General features: G+C 37.7%; 1 protein-coding gene across 7 annotated transcripts in view; it reads left to right on the top strand.

The window, feature by feature from the left end:
- mctp1a (multiple C2 domains, transmembrane 1a) overlaps nt 1–20,200 on the top strand; it is a 934,223-nt gene that overhangs the window by 391,045 nt on the left and 522,978 nt on the right. For all 7 annotated transcript variants that reach the window (XM_039759357.1, XM_039759356.1, XM_039759355.1 and 4 more), the window contains exon 3: nt 16,787–16,929. In XM_039759357.1, coding sequence (XP_039615291.1) covers nt 16,787–16,929 — 143 coding nt within the window. The remainder of the gene's footprint in view (nt 1–16,786; nt 16,930–20,200) is intronic.

The following is a 20,200-nucleotide window of genomic DNA, read 5'->3' as shown; positions in this document are numbered from 1 at the left end:
GAATTTGCCATTTCAATTATTTTGTTTTAATGGTTATCTTCCTTTTATGCCCCTTACTAAACACTCTCAAAACCTCTGGGCTGTTGGACAAGGTCATTTTTATTTTGGCTATGTTTCACTAAAGCAGCGTAATACTCATACCTTTGATTTAAAACATACTACTTATTTATGCATTATAGCATTAGTTGAATTGCTTGTTTGTTTCTTTATGCAAATTGTAACTTTGCATGATATAACTAAAAAAAAAACAAACATAATTGAGTATGCTTGAATGTGGAAGTGTGTTCTCTAGGGACTGACTTACAGTAGAAATGTGTGAAATGTGTGAAACACTCCTTGCTCTGCTTTTTCGATTCCTTTATTTTCACAGCGTACCAGTTTCATAAAACTGACTTGGCACAGACAACTACTATCCAAAGTCATATGCTGTGCATTTTTATATATTGTATGTTTTATTTTGCTTTTTAATTTAAAAAGAATTCCAAGCTGTGTGTGTCAGTGTGCCTGTCCCAAAGCTAGAATCTGCCTTGCACTCTGTCCTACCAGGATAGGCTTTGGTCCCCGTGACCCTGCAATAAATTGAGCAGGGTCAACAATAAATGATTGAACACATAAATTCCTGCATTGGTAAGTCAATAATGTTATCATTAACACATTAACAAGTCAAAGAGCTGAAAATGGAAATTGACGACAAGCTGAATTTAAATGGCACAGTATAATTTTGACAAAACATATTAATGCAAATAAATGCTGCATTGGAAGGGTGGCCCTCGCTTTCACGCTTATCTCATAGGTTATTGTAGGCAATTTCTAATTAACTTTTCTTAATATTGCTTATTGATAATTCTAATAAATATTTCATTAATTAGATTTATGTGTCCCATGCATATGTGTGTTGTAGATACTAGAGATAGAGGTTTCATTTTCATTCTGATTTTAAGACAAATTTCCCATCACAGAAACACTTTTGAATTTACTATATGAACACTTGGGAAGATCAAAAAACATGGAAGTTTGCTGTTTATAGATTTCTTGTCAGCTTTTAATAAATCCAGCCCCAAATTTTAGTTAACAGACTGATTGATCAATTCTGTTTGGACCCTCATTTGGTGGGGTGGATTCTGGACTTTTAAGAAACAGAACACATAGAGTGAGTGTTAATGGCTCTTTTTCAGAGAGCCTAAGTATATCTTTTCATCCCAAGGTTGATGTTTATCACCTCTTTTGGTTATCTTATATCCAGATGACTGTAGAATTATACACAGGGACAGACATATCCTGAAATGTACAGACAACTCATTGGGAGTCTTTTACAAGATTCAGCCAATGCTAAACAACAACCAAACACTGAAAATGTATTTCCTGATCCTCCCCTCCTGGCATTCAGACAACCACCAAACCTTCAGCAGCTAATTGTCCGAAGCTCCCTAAGTGAACCAAAGGAAAATGGTACATCTCCCTGCCTACAGAAAAGATGTAAAACTTGTGCCCACATCTACAATACAGACCGTATAGTTATACCACACTGCCAACTTGAACGTCACATAAAGGCATCATTTTCCTGCAGATCATCTAATGTTGTCTACCTAATTCTCTGCATGAAATGTCCTGACACTGCACTCTATGTGGCAGAAACTGGACAAACACTCCGCCAGAGAATGAATTTACACAGATTTCACATTAAACATGGCAACACAGATGTTCCTGTAGCGGCCCACTTCAACAGCCATGGACACTGTGAGAGGGACTTTAAAGTCACAGTGCTTATGGGCAACTTCAAAACACAGCAAGAGAGAAAAGAATGGGAAGTTAAACTCGTGTTAAAATTTAATACATTACAACATGGCTTGAATAAAAACAAGAGTTTTATAGCCAGGTATGAGGACTGTTTGCATCTCTCAGACTGACACAGACAACCTGTCTACAGATCCACATTGTTTTGAAAAATTCATCACAAACTTCAAAAGACTTTGTTGGACAGTTATCTTATCCAAAGATCTTGACCATACATTGGTCTTCTCTCTCTTGTTATGTTAACCCTAGCCTGAATGAATCTATTAATTTTTTACATTTAAGATTCCTCATTTAACGGTTTTCCAATGTTGTATCTGTCCTGGTGTGTATATAAACACAGGGAATTCCAGTTTCTGTATTACATCTTGCCTGAAGAAGGGGCCTGAGTTGCCTTGAAAGCTTGCATATTGTAATCTTTTTAGTTAGCCAATAAAAGGTGTCATTTTGCTTGGCTTTTCCCTACATTCATAATGGCTAACATGGTACAACGCCCTAGTACTACAGAAAAGATAAGGAAGACAGCCTTTGGATCTACCGTTGATGAGTTGGTACAATGATGTGATCATTCCCTTTTACAGATAAATATTTCTAAAATAAAAGATATGGTTGTATATCTTGGGAGCTCCCTTCCTTCCACTGGCTCAAATGTAATTAAAGGAGAGACAGTGGAGACGGTAGAGCACTACAAATATCTGAGGACTATCATTGATAACAGACTAAACTTTGATCTTAACACTGAACAAATTTGTAGGAAGGGGCAGACACGGCTTTTCTTAATTAGGAAACTCAACTGTTTTAAAATGAACAAAACCATAATCACAATGTTTTATAAATCTTTTACTGAATCTTTTATTACATTTGCCGTTATATGTTGGGTTGGCAGCCTCTGCATTAATAAAATAAACCATTAGCAGTAATTTAGCTTTAAAAGTATTGGTGCACAGACCCTTGTCATTGAATTGTATTACAAACAGGTTTGGAAGAAGGCCAGCTCAATCCTGTGAGACAGTAGCCATCCTCTTTTTCCTGAATTTCAGCTGTTGTCTTCACGCTGCAGATTTATGATTCCAAGGATAAAGAGAAACTGATTTAAAAACTCTTATTTCCCAGGGCTATACTTTTTACCTTATACTTTTTACTTTTTGTGTACTTTCGAAGAAAACTCTTCTTGCATATACAAGAACACTGGTCAGTTGTTGTATCTTTGCTTCTCTTACTGGATCTGTGTAGCAGTTCCTTATGTTTTTGTAATTTCCAACTGAAAGCAAATTTCCCTTTGGGATAACAGTCTACCTAACCTAGCCTAATCATTTCCAAAAGTGCTGCTGCCTCGCACTATGGAGAGTATAAGTTCACGACTTGGATCTTCCCTGTGCAGAGACCACTTTGAGTAGTGAGAAAAGCGCTATATAAATGTAAAGAATTATTATTATTAATAAATATACAGAAACTAGTAACAATGTTCTTTGGTATAGCAGACATAATTCATATGAAAATATAGTCCTACCTCTCGCATACCACATTCTCCTTTTCTTTCCAACCAAACAGCAGTCCATAACCGTGGAAGATCAGAAGAAATCCCTGGCTATGACCCTTTCCTGATAAGATGATGACTCACTCATTTTTTGGAAAGCAGGATTTTTTTTTCTGTTCATTTGTCAGACATGACTCCACTAATACATGATAAAAATGAAAAAAAGACAGCATAAATTATCACTTTCACATCTTCTGCTCTAAGCATATTTGGCCAGGCTGTCCAATTTTTCTGATAGCTACATTTGAGACTAGTAGCTGAATGTGCATTTTAAGCTGGCTAGTAGTAAAAGCTGCTTTTCCAGGAAATGCCATCTTTGGAGAACTTTAAGTATATGCATGCCTTTAACATATAAAAAACTAAATTCAATAATATGTACGTTAGGTTAATTAGTGACTTTAAATTTGAACTGTATGACTGTGTGTATGGGTGTGACCTGCATCTGAGTAGTTCACCATGTACTGTACGTCTGGTTCCTGTATTGCACCTAATGCGGCCAAGATTGGCTCAGGCCCCCACAAATACAGGCAAGTTTAAAAGTCAAAGGATGGACAATGAAGATGTTTCTTCCTGAACACTTTTGGGTGTATCTTATAGATTTTTGGCCTCCTGATCTCAAAAACTACATATTAAATTTTCTTATCACAAGCTGTTTTATCGCAATCGCCTATTCTTGTGATTTCCTCTCTGAAACATCTGTGGTGATCTAAAAATAGTGACATTGCTGCTAGGAGTGCAGTTAATATACACAAAGTATTTTTGTTTTCATTTGCGAATGGTGCAGCCATGCTGAAGACTCTCATTACATTAAAAAGAGCAGGGTGCTCCATAAATGTTTGGTTCAAGGGCAGAAATGTATAACGCATAAACCACTTGTCAACCCAATCAAGATATTTGCCTCTTCAAATAAAATTGGACTGCTGAAGAAGTTTGTGTGAACAATTTCAATATTTGATCACTCTATTTCCACAAATAACTGATGCCAAGATTAAGGAAGGCACTTTTGTTTGTCCATAAATCAAGGATCTGCTAGTGGGACCAGAGAGACCCACAAGTAAGGCATAGAAGGATGTTGTTAAAAAAAATTCTTGACAGCTGCAGAAAACCAAACTACATCCTGGTGGTTGACAAACATGCTTCAAGGATACGAAACCATAAGATGCAACATGTCACTAAACATTCATTTCCTGCATTCACACTTGAACTTCCCTGCTGGTCTTGGTGTATAGGCAGTGAAAAAACATGGTGAAAGGTTTCACCAGGACATTGCAACAATGGAAAAGTGATATCAGGGCAAGTGGAATCCATCAACACTGGCCAACAATTGTTGGACACTGAAATGAGACGCATCATCTGCTGAATATGAAGGAAAATCGGCAGCAAAATATTTTTAGCTTAATTGAACTAAAGTTATGTGTCAAAATCATTAAGCAACTAAACACACTAAATTCAATAAAAATTTATTTCATGTTTATCCAAATTCTTAATGATGCCGTCAGTATGAAATTATAGGTGTGTTCAGCTTGAAGATGGTCTATCATAATCACCAAAAAACTAAAGCAAATTGCTTTCCAGTGTAATTTATCCACTATATTTTAAAAAGTACAGCATCTAAAAAACTAACGATTGATTTGTCTAGACAAAAAGGTTTACAAATTGTTTTAATCCTCTACAGTTAAAATATTTTTTTATGTTTTGAATTTAGTGCATTTTGCCTTTCGAGTGGATATTTACATCAAATGTTTTTTATAAACTGTTGTGGAAAATACTAAATAAAAAAAGAGCCTTGAGCCATCATTATCATGGACATCCTTTATTTACACCAACTGGTCGAGTCCCATAAGCTCTTGTCAATGCAACATGGCCGACTGAAGAAATCCAACGGAAAGCTTCCTTTAATCAGCTAAATTCATTTACATTTAATGACTGAAACATTTCATCCATTTTCTAACACGCTGAATCCGAAGACAGGGTCACGGGGGTCCGCTGGAGCCAATCCCAGCCAACACAGGGCACAAGGCAGGAACCAATCCTGGGCATGGTGCCAACCCACCGCAGGACACACACAAACACCAAGCACACACTAGGGCCAATTTAGAATCACCAATCCACCTAACCCGCATGTCTTTGGATTGTGGGAGGAAACCGGAGCGCCCGGAGGAAACCCACGCAGACACGGGAGAACATGCAAACTCCACGCAGGGAGGACCCGGGAAGCGAACCCGGGTCTCCTAACTGTGAGGCAGCAGCGCTACCACTGTGCCACCGTGCCGCCCTGAAACATTTCAGCATACCGATAATTCGCACGGTTCAGAAGCACCCCTTTGCATTAAGTTTTAAGTAAAATCTCAAAATAGTTAATTATTAAGAGTCATAGGTGAATCTGGTTAAAGAAGTAAGACTTCTTATATACTCAAACTATCACCAGAGAGCAAAATATGAAGTTAATTGTTACAGTATATATGATCTCATTTCCTAATTTAAATGTACTGGTACAAATTAAGTCAGGATGTCATAGTTTAGCAGGCAGACAGTTTCAATCACTTACTTTCTTTTCTCTTACAATAAACACTTGATATTTTCCCATCATGAGCTTATTTTCCCATTATAGGTTAGACTCATTTTCATATACACTTCTGAGTAACAGTTTCTGCTTTATAATCTTTAGTTATACAGTATTATCTGCAAGCCTTATTAATAGCATTTATTCTTAATTATGGCAGTTTCATACTGGGTCCATTTATCTTATTCTTTTATCTATCATAAAATTGACAAAGCACTTTAAGGAAGATGCATCAGCAGTTTGTGTAGAACAGCTTACACATATAAAATACAGCTGAGCCTTTTATAGCATATGCAAAAAAGATGTTCGATACAAATGTTTTGCCAATTTCAGATAAGCTCCAGTTTTTACATTATTTTTGTGTATTAGACCCAAGTAAAACTAAATATATCTCTGTTTTTCCTGTGTATTGTAATATTATTGTACTTTTTTTTTTTAGAAACTGGTTCTTTTGATTTTTAGTAATGACTTTGTTTTTTGGGTGGCACAGTGCCTTGCAGTTAGGAGACCTGGGTTCGCTTCCCAGGTCCTCCCTGCGTGGAGTTTGTATGTTCTCCCCGTATCTGCGTCAGTTTCCTCCCACAGTCCAAAGACATGCAGGTTAGGTGTACTGGCGATCCTAAATTGTCCCTAGTGTGTGCTTGGTGTGTGTGTGTGTGTGTGTGCCCTGTGGTGGGTTGGTGCCCTGCCCGGGGTTTGTTTCCTGGCTTGTGCCCTGTGTTGGCTGGGATTGGCTCCAGCAGACCCCCGTGACCCTGTAGTTAGGATATAGCGGGTTGGATAATGGATGGACTTTGTTTTTTTAAGTTATCTTCAAATCTTTTTATTTTGTTTTTGTTATTTGTTACCTATTCCACCTTCTGTATATTGAGCCCAAGTTGGTGGGGGGCTCCTAATGCTGAAACTAAGTCAGCAGCCTGTGTAGACCAATATAAGGGTCTTGGATGTTTCAGACCTGTGTTGACTCATTAGCATTTCTGCTTGTGCTGCCCTTTCATTTTCAAATTTCTAGAGCTTCAGTTGGTCTTCTAACATTTTTGTTTTCATCTCTCTGGTTTTAGCAATTGTGCTTTGTTACATGGAATTTGTTTCTTGGTTTAAATTTTCTAGTTTGGTTCATTTGTAAAACTTTGTAATTTTTGTTTCAAATCATTATTCTTTGATGCTTTGCTATTTTGTACTTTGCACGTTTAATATTCTTTTATTAAAAAATGATAGTTTTCATTGTCATCTGAGTTATTTTATCATTGCCTTTTTGGGCGCTGTTTTTCTAAGCAGTTCTATTTAAGTGCATTCCTAGGTTTTTTACCATTCAGAATTAACATTTATCATTTTCAAATACATTTGAGCTTGTTTTAATATACTTGTAATGTTTTGTATCTCTGCGATGACATTTTGTTTTTCCTTTGGTATGCTAACATTTTTGGACAGTTGACCGAATGTGTACAACACATGACATCACCATTATGACAGTATAAAAGTTGGCCTTGTGCACTTCTTCGTTGTTCAGAATTACAGATATCTCAACATTACACATGCAGTTTGTAGTGATTTAGTGTTTCTGGCTTCTTATCTCCCAATACTGTGTGTTGCCTGGTTTTTAACAGATCCCTTCTCCATTAAGTGATTTTTGTAGGCTTTAGGCTTTTTGTGGGTATAGATCTTGAGGCCTACCTGAAGTATTCAGGCCTCTTTGGGCTTTGTGGCCTGGAATTAGAACTTAACCCATATCTTTAAATAGTTAAATACTGTAAATAATACTGTAAATAAACCAATGTCTGTGGGTGCATTTAAATGAAAGATTTGCTAATAAAGACACGTCATTGAGTTAATGAGACAGATGGGCCTGATGTGTTCTGAAATTCATTTCTAGTTGGGTTTGTAGGAATACAGCGAAACATGCATATCATGTTAAGAGTTCTGTTGATCTTTCTCAATTTTGTTAAAATTTAATTCCAACTTAATATGTGAATGTTATTGTGAAGGACAATAGAAATAATGATTTTACTCAGTACTATGTCCTTGATGTCCTAGAGCGGAGTGGTGGCTCTGAGGCTAGTGATATGCACTGCCAATGGGATGGTTGCAGGTTTGAATCCTGTAAACGCCAAAAGTGACTGTAATTTGTCGGGTCTTTGAGCAAGGTCCTTAACTTGCAATTCTTCTGTCCTGGGTATGATTTTAATCTGCATGTAGGCCCTCCAACCTTCAGGGAAAAACCTGGTGGCAGAATTAGCACTCCAGCCACCATAAAAAACCTTACATTGGTTCCATTCCATCTGAACTACTGGTGCTGAGGTATCACCTGTTGCATGGCAGCACTTTAGTCCTGAGTTTGTTTGTCATGTGGTGGGTGTGGCAATGTGCTTGTATCAGCACATACTCCTAACCTCTCTGTCTTGATGTCCTTGATGAAAAGGCTGATCCAGAAGGTGGACATCTTCTTATTCTTATGGCTTGTCTTCACAGTGAGGTCTACTCCTTACTTGGAGTTGAGTTTGAATGTATTATGGATTCTGCTCGTTTAAACTTAAATTGAATTCTCACCCATCCCTTGCAAAAGACTAAACTCCAGAAAGTAGTGTATGACGTTTGTCATCGGTGCACTGAAATGTGTACAAGGCACACTAGCCATCGTTTTCTTAGCTGCACAATCTTTAAGAATAGTGGGAAATATATAGTAGCTGTTTCAGTACAGTCTCATTTGTCATAGTTTCAGCAACATTTGGAAGGGAACTGCTTGTTCATAGTGTCTTAAAAAACTGGCATCTCTTCCTTGTAGATTCAAGTTGAATTTGTTTGGAGAAACAAAAATGTCAGAATCATACAGGAGACTTAACAACAACATTTATTTATATATCACATTTTCATACAAATAATGTAGCTCAAAGTGCTTTACTTGATGAAGAAAATGAAAAAAGACAAAATAAATAAGAAAACAGAAATAGGGAACGCTAACTAACATAGAGTAAATGTAAGGTCCGATGGCCAGGGATGACAGAAAAAACACAAAAAACTCCAGACGGTTGGAGGAAAAAAATAAAATCTGCAGGGGTTCCAATGCCACGGCACCTCCCAGCCCCCTCTAGGCATTCTACCTAACATAAATGACCTCACAATCAGTCCTCATTGTATTCAGGGTTCACATGGAAGAACTTGATGATGACGGTCATATGGACTTCTGGCCTTTAAGATAATAGAGACTGACTGTGTAAAACAAACCACTTCACTCAAGTTAAAAATGAGCCGGCCAAAGACTATTCATTATTTTTTCACAGGACAAAGGGATCCCCAGAGATTGACAAGCAACCAAAACAATGGATCATACTGAGTGTGCTAGGCTTACCTACCAAAAAAAATTAAATCCCGGAGGAGTTAACAAAAGCTATTATTATTTTTTATTATTCACATGCAAATTAGGATGCACTGCCTATATGTGTTTTATGTGCCGAATGACTAAACTGCAAAGACATTTATTGATTTGTTATGCTGATCTCAAAGACATGCCTATGCTATTTTATTTCCAAAGGGATGGAAAAGACATGAAAAGGTCAGATTAGGAATTCAACAGAAATCTTGCCTCCTATAGCACACCACACTTAGCCTCCTACACGGTATGATGTGACATAGACAAGGAGGAAAGCTATACACAGTGTAGTAGACATTTTAATTTTACCTTCAGAGAAAGTTATGGTTGAAACAATCAAAGACAAAAAGCCAGCAGAAAAACATCATGCCACTCAGCAGTAACACAGCGTCTCATCAGAGTAGTGACTTTGCAATTTGGAAGAACATCTGTTATTTCAGCTGAAAGTAGTGGGATTTTTTTTGCAATATTACTATATGAATGCACAAACAGCACATTGTGTATGCCTTTACTGGCAAATTATTAGTCTGTTTGTTAACCATCTTCTGTGTTACTTTACATTACCTACCAGTATAACAGAAGCACAGATTGTTGAGGAATTAAAGAGATATGTCACAAAATGCATATTGGATAGGTATAAGTGCAAAGAAACAACTATAGTAACAGCATCATCAAAGGGATTAAGGAGGCAGCTAGTCGGGATGAACTACTGTTTGTACTCATCATTAAACCCTGACCTCAAAAGGCACGGAACCAGAGCTTGAGGTACTAAACCCACAAAAAAATGACTTTTGTAACAAAAAGCGTTTGAAATACACACACATGCTTTTTCATTCTAATGTATGGTGGCTATCAAATTGGAGGGTTAAAGCCGAGTGCATAAAGTGAGAAATGAAGTATATGCATTCCCTTAAAAGAAAAAAGTTAATCTGGCTAAATTATTCAGAGAAATAACAGATGTTCCTTCCAATTTGCAAACTCACTACTCCGATGAGACGCTGTGTTACTGCTCAGTGGCACAATGTTTTTCTGCTGGCTTTTTGTCTTTGATTGTTTCAACCATAACTTTCTCTGAAGGTAAAATTAAAATGTCTACTACACTGTGTATAGCTTTCCTCCTTGTCTATGTCACATCATACCGTGTAGGAGGCTAAGTGTGGTGTGCTATAGGAGGCAAGATTTCTGTTGAATTCCTAATCTGACCTTTTCATGTCTTTTCCATCCCTTTGGAAAAAAATAGCATAGGCATGTCTTTGAGATCAGCATAACAAATCAATAAATGTCTTTGCAGTTTAGTCATTCGGCACATAAAACACATATAGGCAGTGCATCCTAATTTGCATGTGAATAACTTACTAAGCCACATTAAAACAAAAAATAATAATAGTTTCTGTGAACTCCTCCGGGATTTAATTTTTTCTTGGTAGGTAGGCCTAGCACACTCAGTATGATCCGTTGTTGTGGTTGCTTGTCTATCTCTGGGGATCCCTTTGTCCTGTGAAAAAATAATGAATAGTCTTTGGCCGGCTCATTTTTAACTTGAGTGAAGTGGTTTGTTTTACACAGTCAGTCTCTATTATCTTTCATCTTTTTGCTTTCTTCTGCAGTAGCTGGCTCTCAGTTGCATTTGGTGTTAAAAAAGGATTGCATAATTTGTAGGATAAAAGCATAATGAAGTATGCTTACATGAAACATATTTATATATTCTTGTTTGTGCAAGGCCAGTAATACACTGGATCAAATTTATGGGAAAGACACATCAAGCTGCCTATGAGTATATATAGTAAACATTTATATTCTTTACCCTTGTTTAAAGTTTGTGCTTTGCACGTGAATGATTGTAACCTTAGGTTTGAAAATCAACCTCCATTATGCCAGAAATTCAAAGAGTATTAGCCTAGGCCAGTGGTTCTTAAGTTTGGTGTCACCAAAAGACCCGGTGCCAGTGACGCCAGATCATTTGTGATGCACTCAGTAGCATCATTCTATGTTTAAGTGTGCGTTTTGCTTTAATATTATATACATGTTAGATGCAAATGTTTATATACCTCCTTAGCGTTATATTTACCTTTAATTTACAAGAAAAATGTTATTATGTGTAGCAGAGACATGTACTGTAAATACCAAAATGTCAAAATAAACGCAGTGCAAAAGGCATGTCTAGCGTCCATTACTGTACTGATGCATATTTTGTGAACATCCTTCATGCGATGATATGTTTTGAAATATTCATTGTGAGATGTCAGGAATTTGTGCAACTGATCACATCTCACATGTCTAGGCTGAGTGCTGAACAATTGGGGTTTATACCGGTAGATGAGATAGTTGTCTGCTTCAACTTACAAGGATTTAAAATTTGGTAATCCAGTGGTAAACAGTCTTTACTGTACTGTAATAGTCACACTCTTTGTGAAGTGAGCATTACTTATCCTAACACCCACACCTAGAAGGTAACTGAAGGATGAGACTGGGAAGTACAGCTTGCCAAAAATCAACAAAAGAGGTGTCTTCATTGTAGAAAATAGGAGAACAAAAGTACAAAAAAAAAATAACATAGTCAAACTGCAGCTCCTTCTCTGGGCCTAATTAAACATTCTTGATATCTTTGGGTTGCACTTCCACTTAAGCACAACTCCAGTCATGGGTTTGTCTTCTGTCTTTATTTACTCTGGCATCCCACTAGTCAAGTGGTTGCCTGCACTATAGTTCCCAGTTGTACCCTCAACTGGCTTCTAACTTGTTAAACCCCTTGCTGGGATCACATCCAATAATTTGTCAAAATAACATCTCAGTCAAGGCACCTCTGTAACTGCATAAGAAATATCGGACCAGAGGTGTCGTAGTCCTGATAGAGCCCCTCACTACTCTACTGCTACTGTACATTCAGTGTCATAGAAGCTTTTGACGTAACGTGGGGTGCCAACCCTAGATAGGATGCCAATTTAATGAAGAGCATACCCATACACACACACACAGAGGACCAATATAAAGTTTATCAATCAATTTATTATGAACGTCTTTAAAGTTTGGGAGAAATGTTTGGGTATTCAAAGATACTAGGACAATGTACATAAACTACACAGACTGTGACCAGAGGGAGATTTGAATTGAGTTCTGGTGTTTGGCAGTAGTTCAAGCCACTAGCTACAAATACTGTCTCATACCATACTTTTGTACAAAGTAGTTTTGTCAGTCATCCAAGTCTGTCTTAAAAATATCAATGAGGAAATACATGTGATTATGGGGGAAACATGCAATGGCCACACAATTCAAACCAGGGTCTGATGTTGTGATGTGTCAGCTCTATCCTTTGCTGTAAGGTGAGGCTTTTAATTCAAGAAAGCCATTGTTAAACTTTAAGATGTCATCGTTTTTATCAAACCATAGGGACTGAACTCCATGACCATCATTCTGATTAGTTTCTTTATTGCTGATAACAGAAGGCAAATCTGCACAGAAAAGTCAACACACAAGGAGGCAGAAATCCTGTACGGATCTTTGGTTGTTTTACATTTTTCCTTAATTGTTGAATAAAAACAGCTTCAGGTCATGTGAACATTTATGCATCAGCTTTATTAAAATTCAGAGTAAAATTTTGTAATTTTGAAGTTTACTTTCAGTCATGACCAGGGTCCGTTTCCCGGGTCCTCCCTGTGTGGAGTTTGCATGTTCTCCCCGTGTCTGCGTGGGTTTCCTCCGGGTACTCGGGTTTCCTCCCACAGTCCAAAGACATGCAGGTTAGGTGGATTGGCGATTCTAAATTGGCCCTAGTGTGTGCTTGGTGTGTGGCTGTGTTTGTGTGTGTCCTGCGGTGGGTTGGCACCCTGCCCAGGATTGCTTCCTGCCTTGTGCCCTGGGATTGGCTCCAGCAGACCCCTGTGACCCTGTATTCGGATTCAGCGGGTTGTAAAATGGATGGATGGATGGATATTTTGGCAAGCAAAAAAAATTAAATAAATAAATAAAATAAAATAAACATATTTAAATAAGAGAGAGCTAAATGAACTTTATAAATATCACTGAGAACTGCTCACTTGCACTTTCACACTTCTCAAAAATATATAATTTAGGTTCGGACAGTAGTCCAGAATAAATGAAAAAAATGTAAAAATTAGTGAGCTTGTTTTTCATTCTATAGGGTGGTCCAGATCTAATTATGCAATTTTCATTACGCTATAACTTATTAAGTTTACTACATAGACAATCATCCGAAAAATCCTGGACTATCGAGAAGTGTGCGAACTGATGACATGAAGAATGCATTCCAGACCCCCCCACAATAGGTGCAAATCCGCGAAGTAGAAACCATATGTTTGTATGCTTATTTTTATATATTTTAAGCCCTTATAAACTCTCCCACACTGTTTATAAATATTCCCTGCACAGTTATACAGCATAAACCCTTTGTATTCTCTTAGATATTAGGTAAGATTCATTGAAATTATGTATATAAACACACTGTTTATATACAGTAAAACCTAAATATTATTTTAAAGATATCGAGTGTCTCCGATATCACATATGTTACAGCCATTATGATAGACAGGCCACCAGCAATAAATATGTACAATGCAAGAAAAATTGTATACAGTAAATGTGTGTACAGTGACACTAAACGTACGTACATGTACTAAGTAGTGTAAGTAGAAAATTAATTATGGTTACTCACCAACAATGACACGATGACTTGTCTGATAGTGATGAGTTTAATTTTACTGCACAACAAAGGAGAGCGTTACAGCCCTTCTAAAGGAGCCACTTCAGGCGACTGTGTAGCACCGCCGTTATTCTTCTTCAATCCAAATCCCTAAAGCAGATTCCATCCAGACTACTGCCTTATTACATCCACTTACAACTCGTTTTGCACCCTGGTTAAAAGGACACTGCGGCTGTAGATCTTATATTCCTTTCCTACTTTTTAAATAAAAAGAATCGTAGCCTCATTGATGCTGTAATGGCATCCTACAGCGGTGTAGCTTTTCCCTTCCTTCAACAAATCCAAAACGTTTAACTTTCGGCAATAGTTATCATCTTCCATTGGCGCTTGGGCACGACCCCTGAAGCAGTAGCAGGAGCAGATCGTTTTGGAGCCATAATGAAGGGCTTGACTATGCACAAAGATGAACACAAAAGAGCACAAAAGTTAACTCTTTACACAGCGAAACACGTTGATGCTGAATGAGCGAGACGAGACTTCCTGGTTAACACCGCATTCAGCACACAGGAACTTAACTGCGTGCTCTGATTGTTTTGCTTCTCAGCCATCCGCCAATAGCGTCCCTTGTATGAAATCAACTGGGCAAACCAACTGAGGAAGCATGTACAGGAAGTAAAAAGACCCATTGTCCGCAGAACCCGCGAAGCAGCGAAAAATCTGTGTTATATATTAGGTTATGCTTACATATAAAATCCACGATAGAGTGAAGCCGCGAAAGTCAAAGCGCGATATAGCGAGGAATTACTGTACATTTAAATATGTAAATATACTAGGCTGCACCCATGTAGTAGTGAAACAGGACAAATCTTAAAAATCAATAGACGTTGGCACTGTATCTGATCTTGTTCAGGTCTGATGGCAGGGCATCCCCTGCGTATGGAGAAAAGCACGTGGCCTTGATATCTCTGGTATTCAGCAGATCCCCTCTAAAACACATGTAGCTCTGATCTCTCTCTCAAAAACGTCAAACATTACTCCTTAACAATCTGTAGATGATAATGTCTGATGAACAGACAGGTATCTCTAGCTAAGTGGAGGCAAGGTACACTCCAACATGTGGTGAGAGGTAGACCGACTCAAATGGAGGCCGGCACGTGAGTGAGAAGGGCCCCGCCCCCCTTTGGCCTGCAGCCTCTCTATTAGATTCATGCAAATAAATTGGTACTGTAAGCTAACTGTGATACTTGGCGTAATGAGAGAATTTGCAAAATCAACTGAAATGTTCAAGCAAATTATTGAAAAAAATCTGATCTAAATCTTATGAAAAGTGGACAGACAGACGTTGAATTATATATATATATATATATATATATATATATATATATATATATATAAAATTTGTGAATTAGATGAATTAAGAATCAATAGGTCTGCTGCCCAAAGATAGATAGAGAGCCCTATACAGTGCACCAATTCAGCACAAGGTCCCAGTCTCACACACACGCACATACACACACACTCACAGTGCGGTCAATTCATAGTTTCCAATTAACCCAACCTACATATATTGAGTATATGGGAGGAGACCCCACACAGGGAGAACATGCGAACTGGCGTTGACAACAACCAGGGCCAGGATTCAAACTCAGAGCACAGGATTCATGAACAGCATTTACCATTGCACTACTTGCCAAGTACAGTACCTATCTGCAGTATCAGGCATTATATTTGTATGATGGGTCAAGGTAAGAAAGCAAAATATGGGTCTTTTCTGAAATTCAGCATTACAAAACACAGCTTACCTTGAGAGAAAAATACATACTCTTAGACAAAAGCTGTAATCAAGTTAGGCAATTAAATTTTATCTAGATTAGATTGTGGTCTTAGTTGAGATTGTGCTTTGACAAAAATTAGTTCTCTCTGGTAACGCTATCCTCCCATCTTCCTCCTACTGACTGATGGGAACTGTAGTCCCCAAATCAGTGCTAGTTTTTGGATTGCTCCCCTCCCATTACAGCCTTTCTTTCTTTTGCAATATTTTGTGACAATAGTTCAACCGTTTCTGTATGATTGGTGACAGACTAACAGGTAAATATCTTTCAATTTTATTAAAGGTATAGTATAATTCATATACATATAAATTATATTGTATATATTACATGGTCATATGACAAGTGACCTCATTTATTCATCATATTTGTAAAGCCTCATTCTAGTTATAGGGTCATGAGGACAAGATAAGCATAGGTCATAAAGCAGGGAATAACCTTAGAAATGCAGCTGATCCATTTTATAATATGCCCATACAATTACTTAAGTTTTCTCAGTTTTTACTCTATGCTTTAAGAATATTAAAGGTTTTGCATTATCACTGTTCATTTTCAAACTTACCTTTTACAGTATAGGGTTTTGGAGAGCTTGAGTCTACATTAGCAGTTTTATTTGGAGGATATAAATGAATGCCATATCAGATTACTGTATATTACATTAGAGATTAAATTATAGATCTTTATTCTCAGGAGCATAGTGAAAATCTTGTGCCAAAGTTGCAATGAAGTATAAGAAAACTCAGTAAATAGGATACAAGTTCATCACAAAGCTCACTCTCATAAATGTCCACACTCATTTGTACGAGGCCAAATTTGAAATCCTAATTAACCCACTAGCATGCCCTTTTGAATGTGGTTGAAAACCTGAAAACCCAATGAAAGAGCATGCAAACTCCACATAGACTACAATGACGATCAAATCCCCATCTCACTTGACCAGTAACCTAGTAGCACTAATTGCCTTGCCACCCTCTGGTCCAGTAAGTCTAGCCTGCTCCTGGTTTATGCCTCTCACTTAACATTTTTTTTATTGTGTTTACAGGGACAAGTGACCCCTACGTTAAGTTTAAGATAGCTGGAAAGGAAGTTTTTAGAAGTAGGATAATACACAAGAACCTCAATCCTGTATGGGACGAGAAAGTTAGCCTTCTAATTGAAAACCTCAAGGAGCCTCTCTATGTGAAGGTATGTATGACTTAAAAGTTAATTTGTGGTCTTTATTATATCTGGACTTACACTGAAAGAGCTGGTCCCCTCTTCTTTTTACAGTGTTTTATATGATTTATTTTGATTCTTCCTCTATCTTCATTAGAATATAGAAATTGATGATCACAATCTGTCTGAAAAAATATAATTTTCTGTGTTGTTTGAAATTGTTTTAATAACCTGCATCATTCACCTACAGTTTATTATTCGATGTCTGATGTTGATTCATTTAAATCAAGTAATCCTAGTATGTCATTAAATGGTGCCACATAAATAAGAGATCCTGTAGTCAAGAATACTCTCTTATGGCAGGTATGTCTCTGTTCACGATGGGGTCATAGTGATTTTAACTAATACACTTCCAGATAGTCGGACTTCCAAGGTAAGCTTTGCCAAAGATAAGGAATGTATCAGAAAACCAAAATTAAAAGTTGTCAAACATAAATGTTTTAAGTGCAGTAAATGAAGTAATATATTTTTAACATCAGTGGTTTCTGATTATAGGTAGTACAAGAAAGAATCTGCAAAAGCAAAAGAGGAAAGGTTTAGCGTACCAGTAGGGATGATGTTTACAGGCGGGATGTCTTTTACGGAATAAATGTACAATGACATTGTTAACTGACACTACTGTACACACCTGTCTGTATTCTCTCAGTTATTAATCAGATAACTATTTTGGCCTGCAGAGGAGTTCTATAGGTGGACTAGTGAACTACAGCATGAAGGTTAACCATCTCTTGTGACACTGTCAATTTGTTTGATGACCCTGCTCTTGGCATCAGTATTAAAGATTAATATGGTGTGGAGGCAGAATGTTTGAATACATATAAAGAGTTACGGATTAATTGACATGTTTCATATGGTAGTGCAACAGTTAACGCTAATACCTCATTGTATTAGAGCGCAGAGCTCACGACTGGGTTTAAGAGACTAGTGTGATTTAATAAAATAGCAGTGTTTCTTTTCTGAATCTTGTTTGCTGATTAATAATAAATACACATTGATATGTTTGGACTTGGACACTTATTCTAAATAAATCATTTGGCCCTAATCTCATTGCTAAAACGCATTGCTTGCTGTTCCTATTTCATCTCCACCTCTATGACGCTATTGTTAGAAAAGAAGTTTTAAAAAAGTGTGTAGAAATTCTGTGTCTATTGTGCTCATATCTTTAATAATACTGGGCAACAGATTTATCATTGAAATTATCAATAACCAAAATTCCCAAGCTGTCAAGTTCAAAAGATTAAAAAGTCAAATGTTTTACATCTGCTGAATAGAATTATGTAAGATGGAGAGATAACAATCATTAGGTGTCACTGAACCGCACAATGAAGGCTTGCTTTGGTGGTCAAGCAGTTAATAAAAGTTGGTAGTACTTGGTCTAGTATGTTTTCAGTCCTGCTGTTAACAGTATTATATTTTATTTTAAAATTTGTGCTTGGCTTAATAAAATTGATTTCAAAAGGTCATCAGATCGATTCACTCATATTTCTGAAGCCTCAAATACAGTGTTATTCCCATTAATATTGATTGGATTAATCAGGTCAAAGTATGAGTGGATGGATGAATGGATATACAGTATATATATATGTTGATTCCAAGAGAAACACACTGAATTATTTATCTATCTATCTATCTTTATATATATATAAATATATATATATATTTATAAACTGCTCAAAAAAATTAAAGGAATATTTTGAAAACATGTCAGATCTCAATGGGAAAAAAATCATGCCGGATATCTATACTGCTATGGACTGGGTAATGTGTTAGGAATGAAAGGATGCCACATCGTTTGATGAAGATGAAAATTATCAACCTAAAGAGGGCAGAATTCAAAAACATAATGAAAATCAAAGTGAAAAAATGATGCGGTAGGCTAGTTCATTTTGCCGAAATTTCATTGCAGCAACTAAAAATCTTACTCAGTAGTTTGGACCCCACATGCTTGTATACATGCCTAACAATGTTGTGGCATGCCCCTAATGAGAGGACGGATGGTATCCTGGGGGATCTCGTCCCAGATCTGGGCCATCATTGAGATCCTGGACAGTCTGAGGTGCAACGTGATGGCGTCCGATGGACCGAAACATAATGTCCCAGAGGTGTTCTATTGGATTTAAGTCAGGCGAGCCTGGGGGGGCCAGTCAGTGGTATCAATACCTTCATTCTCCAGGAACTGCCTGCATACTCTCGCCACATAAGGCTGGGCATTGTCATGCACCAGGAGGATCCCAGGACCCACTGCACCAGCATAGGGTTTGACAATGGGTCCAAGATTTTCATCCTGATACCTAATGGCAGTCAAGGTGCCGTTGTCTAACTCGTAGAGGTCTGTGCGTCCCTCCATGGATATGCCTTCCCAGACCATCACTGACCCACCACCAAACCAGTAATGCTGAATGATGTTACAGGCAGTATAATGTTCTCCATGGCTTCTCCAGACCCTTTCACGTCTGTCATATTTGCTCAGGGTGAACCTGCTCTCATCTGTACAGGGCAGTGAGCAGAGGGCCTACTAGAGGACGTCGGGCCCTCAGGCCACCCTCATGAAGTCTGTTTCTGATTGTTTGGTCAGAAACATTCACACCAGTGGTCTGCTGCAGGTCATTTCGTAGGACTCTGGCAGTTCTCATCCTGTTACTCCTTGCCCAAAGGAGCAGATATCAGTCAGTCTTGCTGATGGGCTAAGGGCCTTCTACCACCCTGTCCAGCTCTCCTAGAGTAACTGCCTGTCTCCTGGAGTCTCCTCCATGCTCTTGAGACTGTGCTGGGAGACACAGCAAACCTTCTGGCAATGTCCCGTATTGATGTGCCATCTTGGAGAATTTGGACTACCTGTGCAGCCGCTGTAGCATCCAGGTATCGCCTCATACTACCAGTAGTGACACTGACCGTAGCCAAATGCAAAACTAGTGAAAAAACCATCAGAAAAGATGAGAAGGGAAAAATGTCAGTGGCCTCCACCTGTTAAACCATTCCTGTTTTGGGGGTCATCTCATTGTTGACCCTCTAGTGCATCTGTTGTTAATTTCATTAACACCACAGCAGCTGAAACTGATTAACAACCCCCTCTGCTACTTAACTGACCAGATTAATATCCCATAAGTTTCATTGACTTTATGCTATACTCTGATTAAAAAGTGTTCCTTTAATTCTTTTGAGCAGTATATAAACTGTATATTTATAGATGTATAAATAATTCTAGATAGATAGATAGATATAGACGGATAAATAATTCAGT

The sequence above is a fragment of the Polypterus senegalus genome, chromosome 7 (genome assembly GCF_016835505.1).
Source record: "Polypterus senegalus isolate Bchr_013 chromosome 7, ASM1683550v1, whole genome shotgun sequence".
Classification (NCBI taxonomy): Eukaryota; Metazoa; Chordata; class Cladistia; order Polypteriformes; family Polypteridae; genus Polypterus; species Polypterus senegalus.
This window is presented reverse-complemented; position numbering and strand designations above follow the sequence as displayed.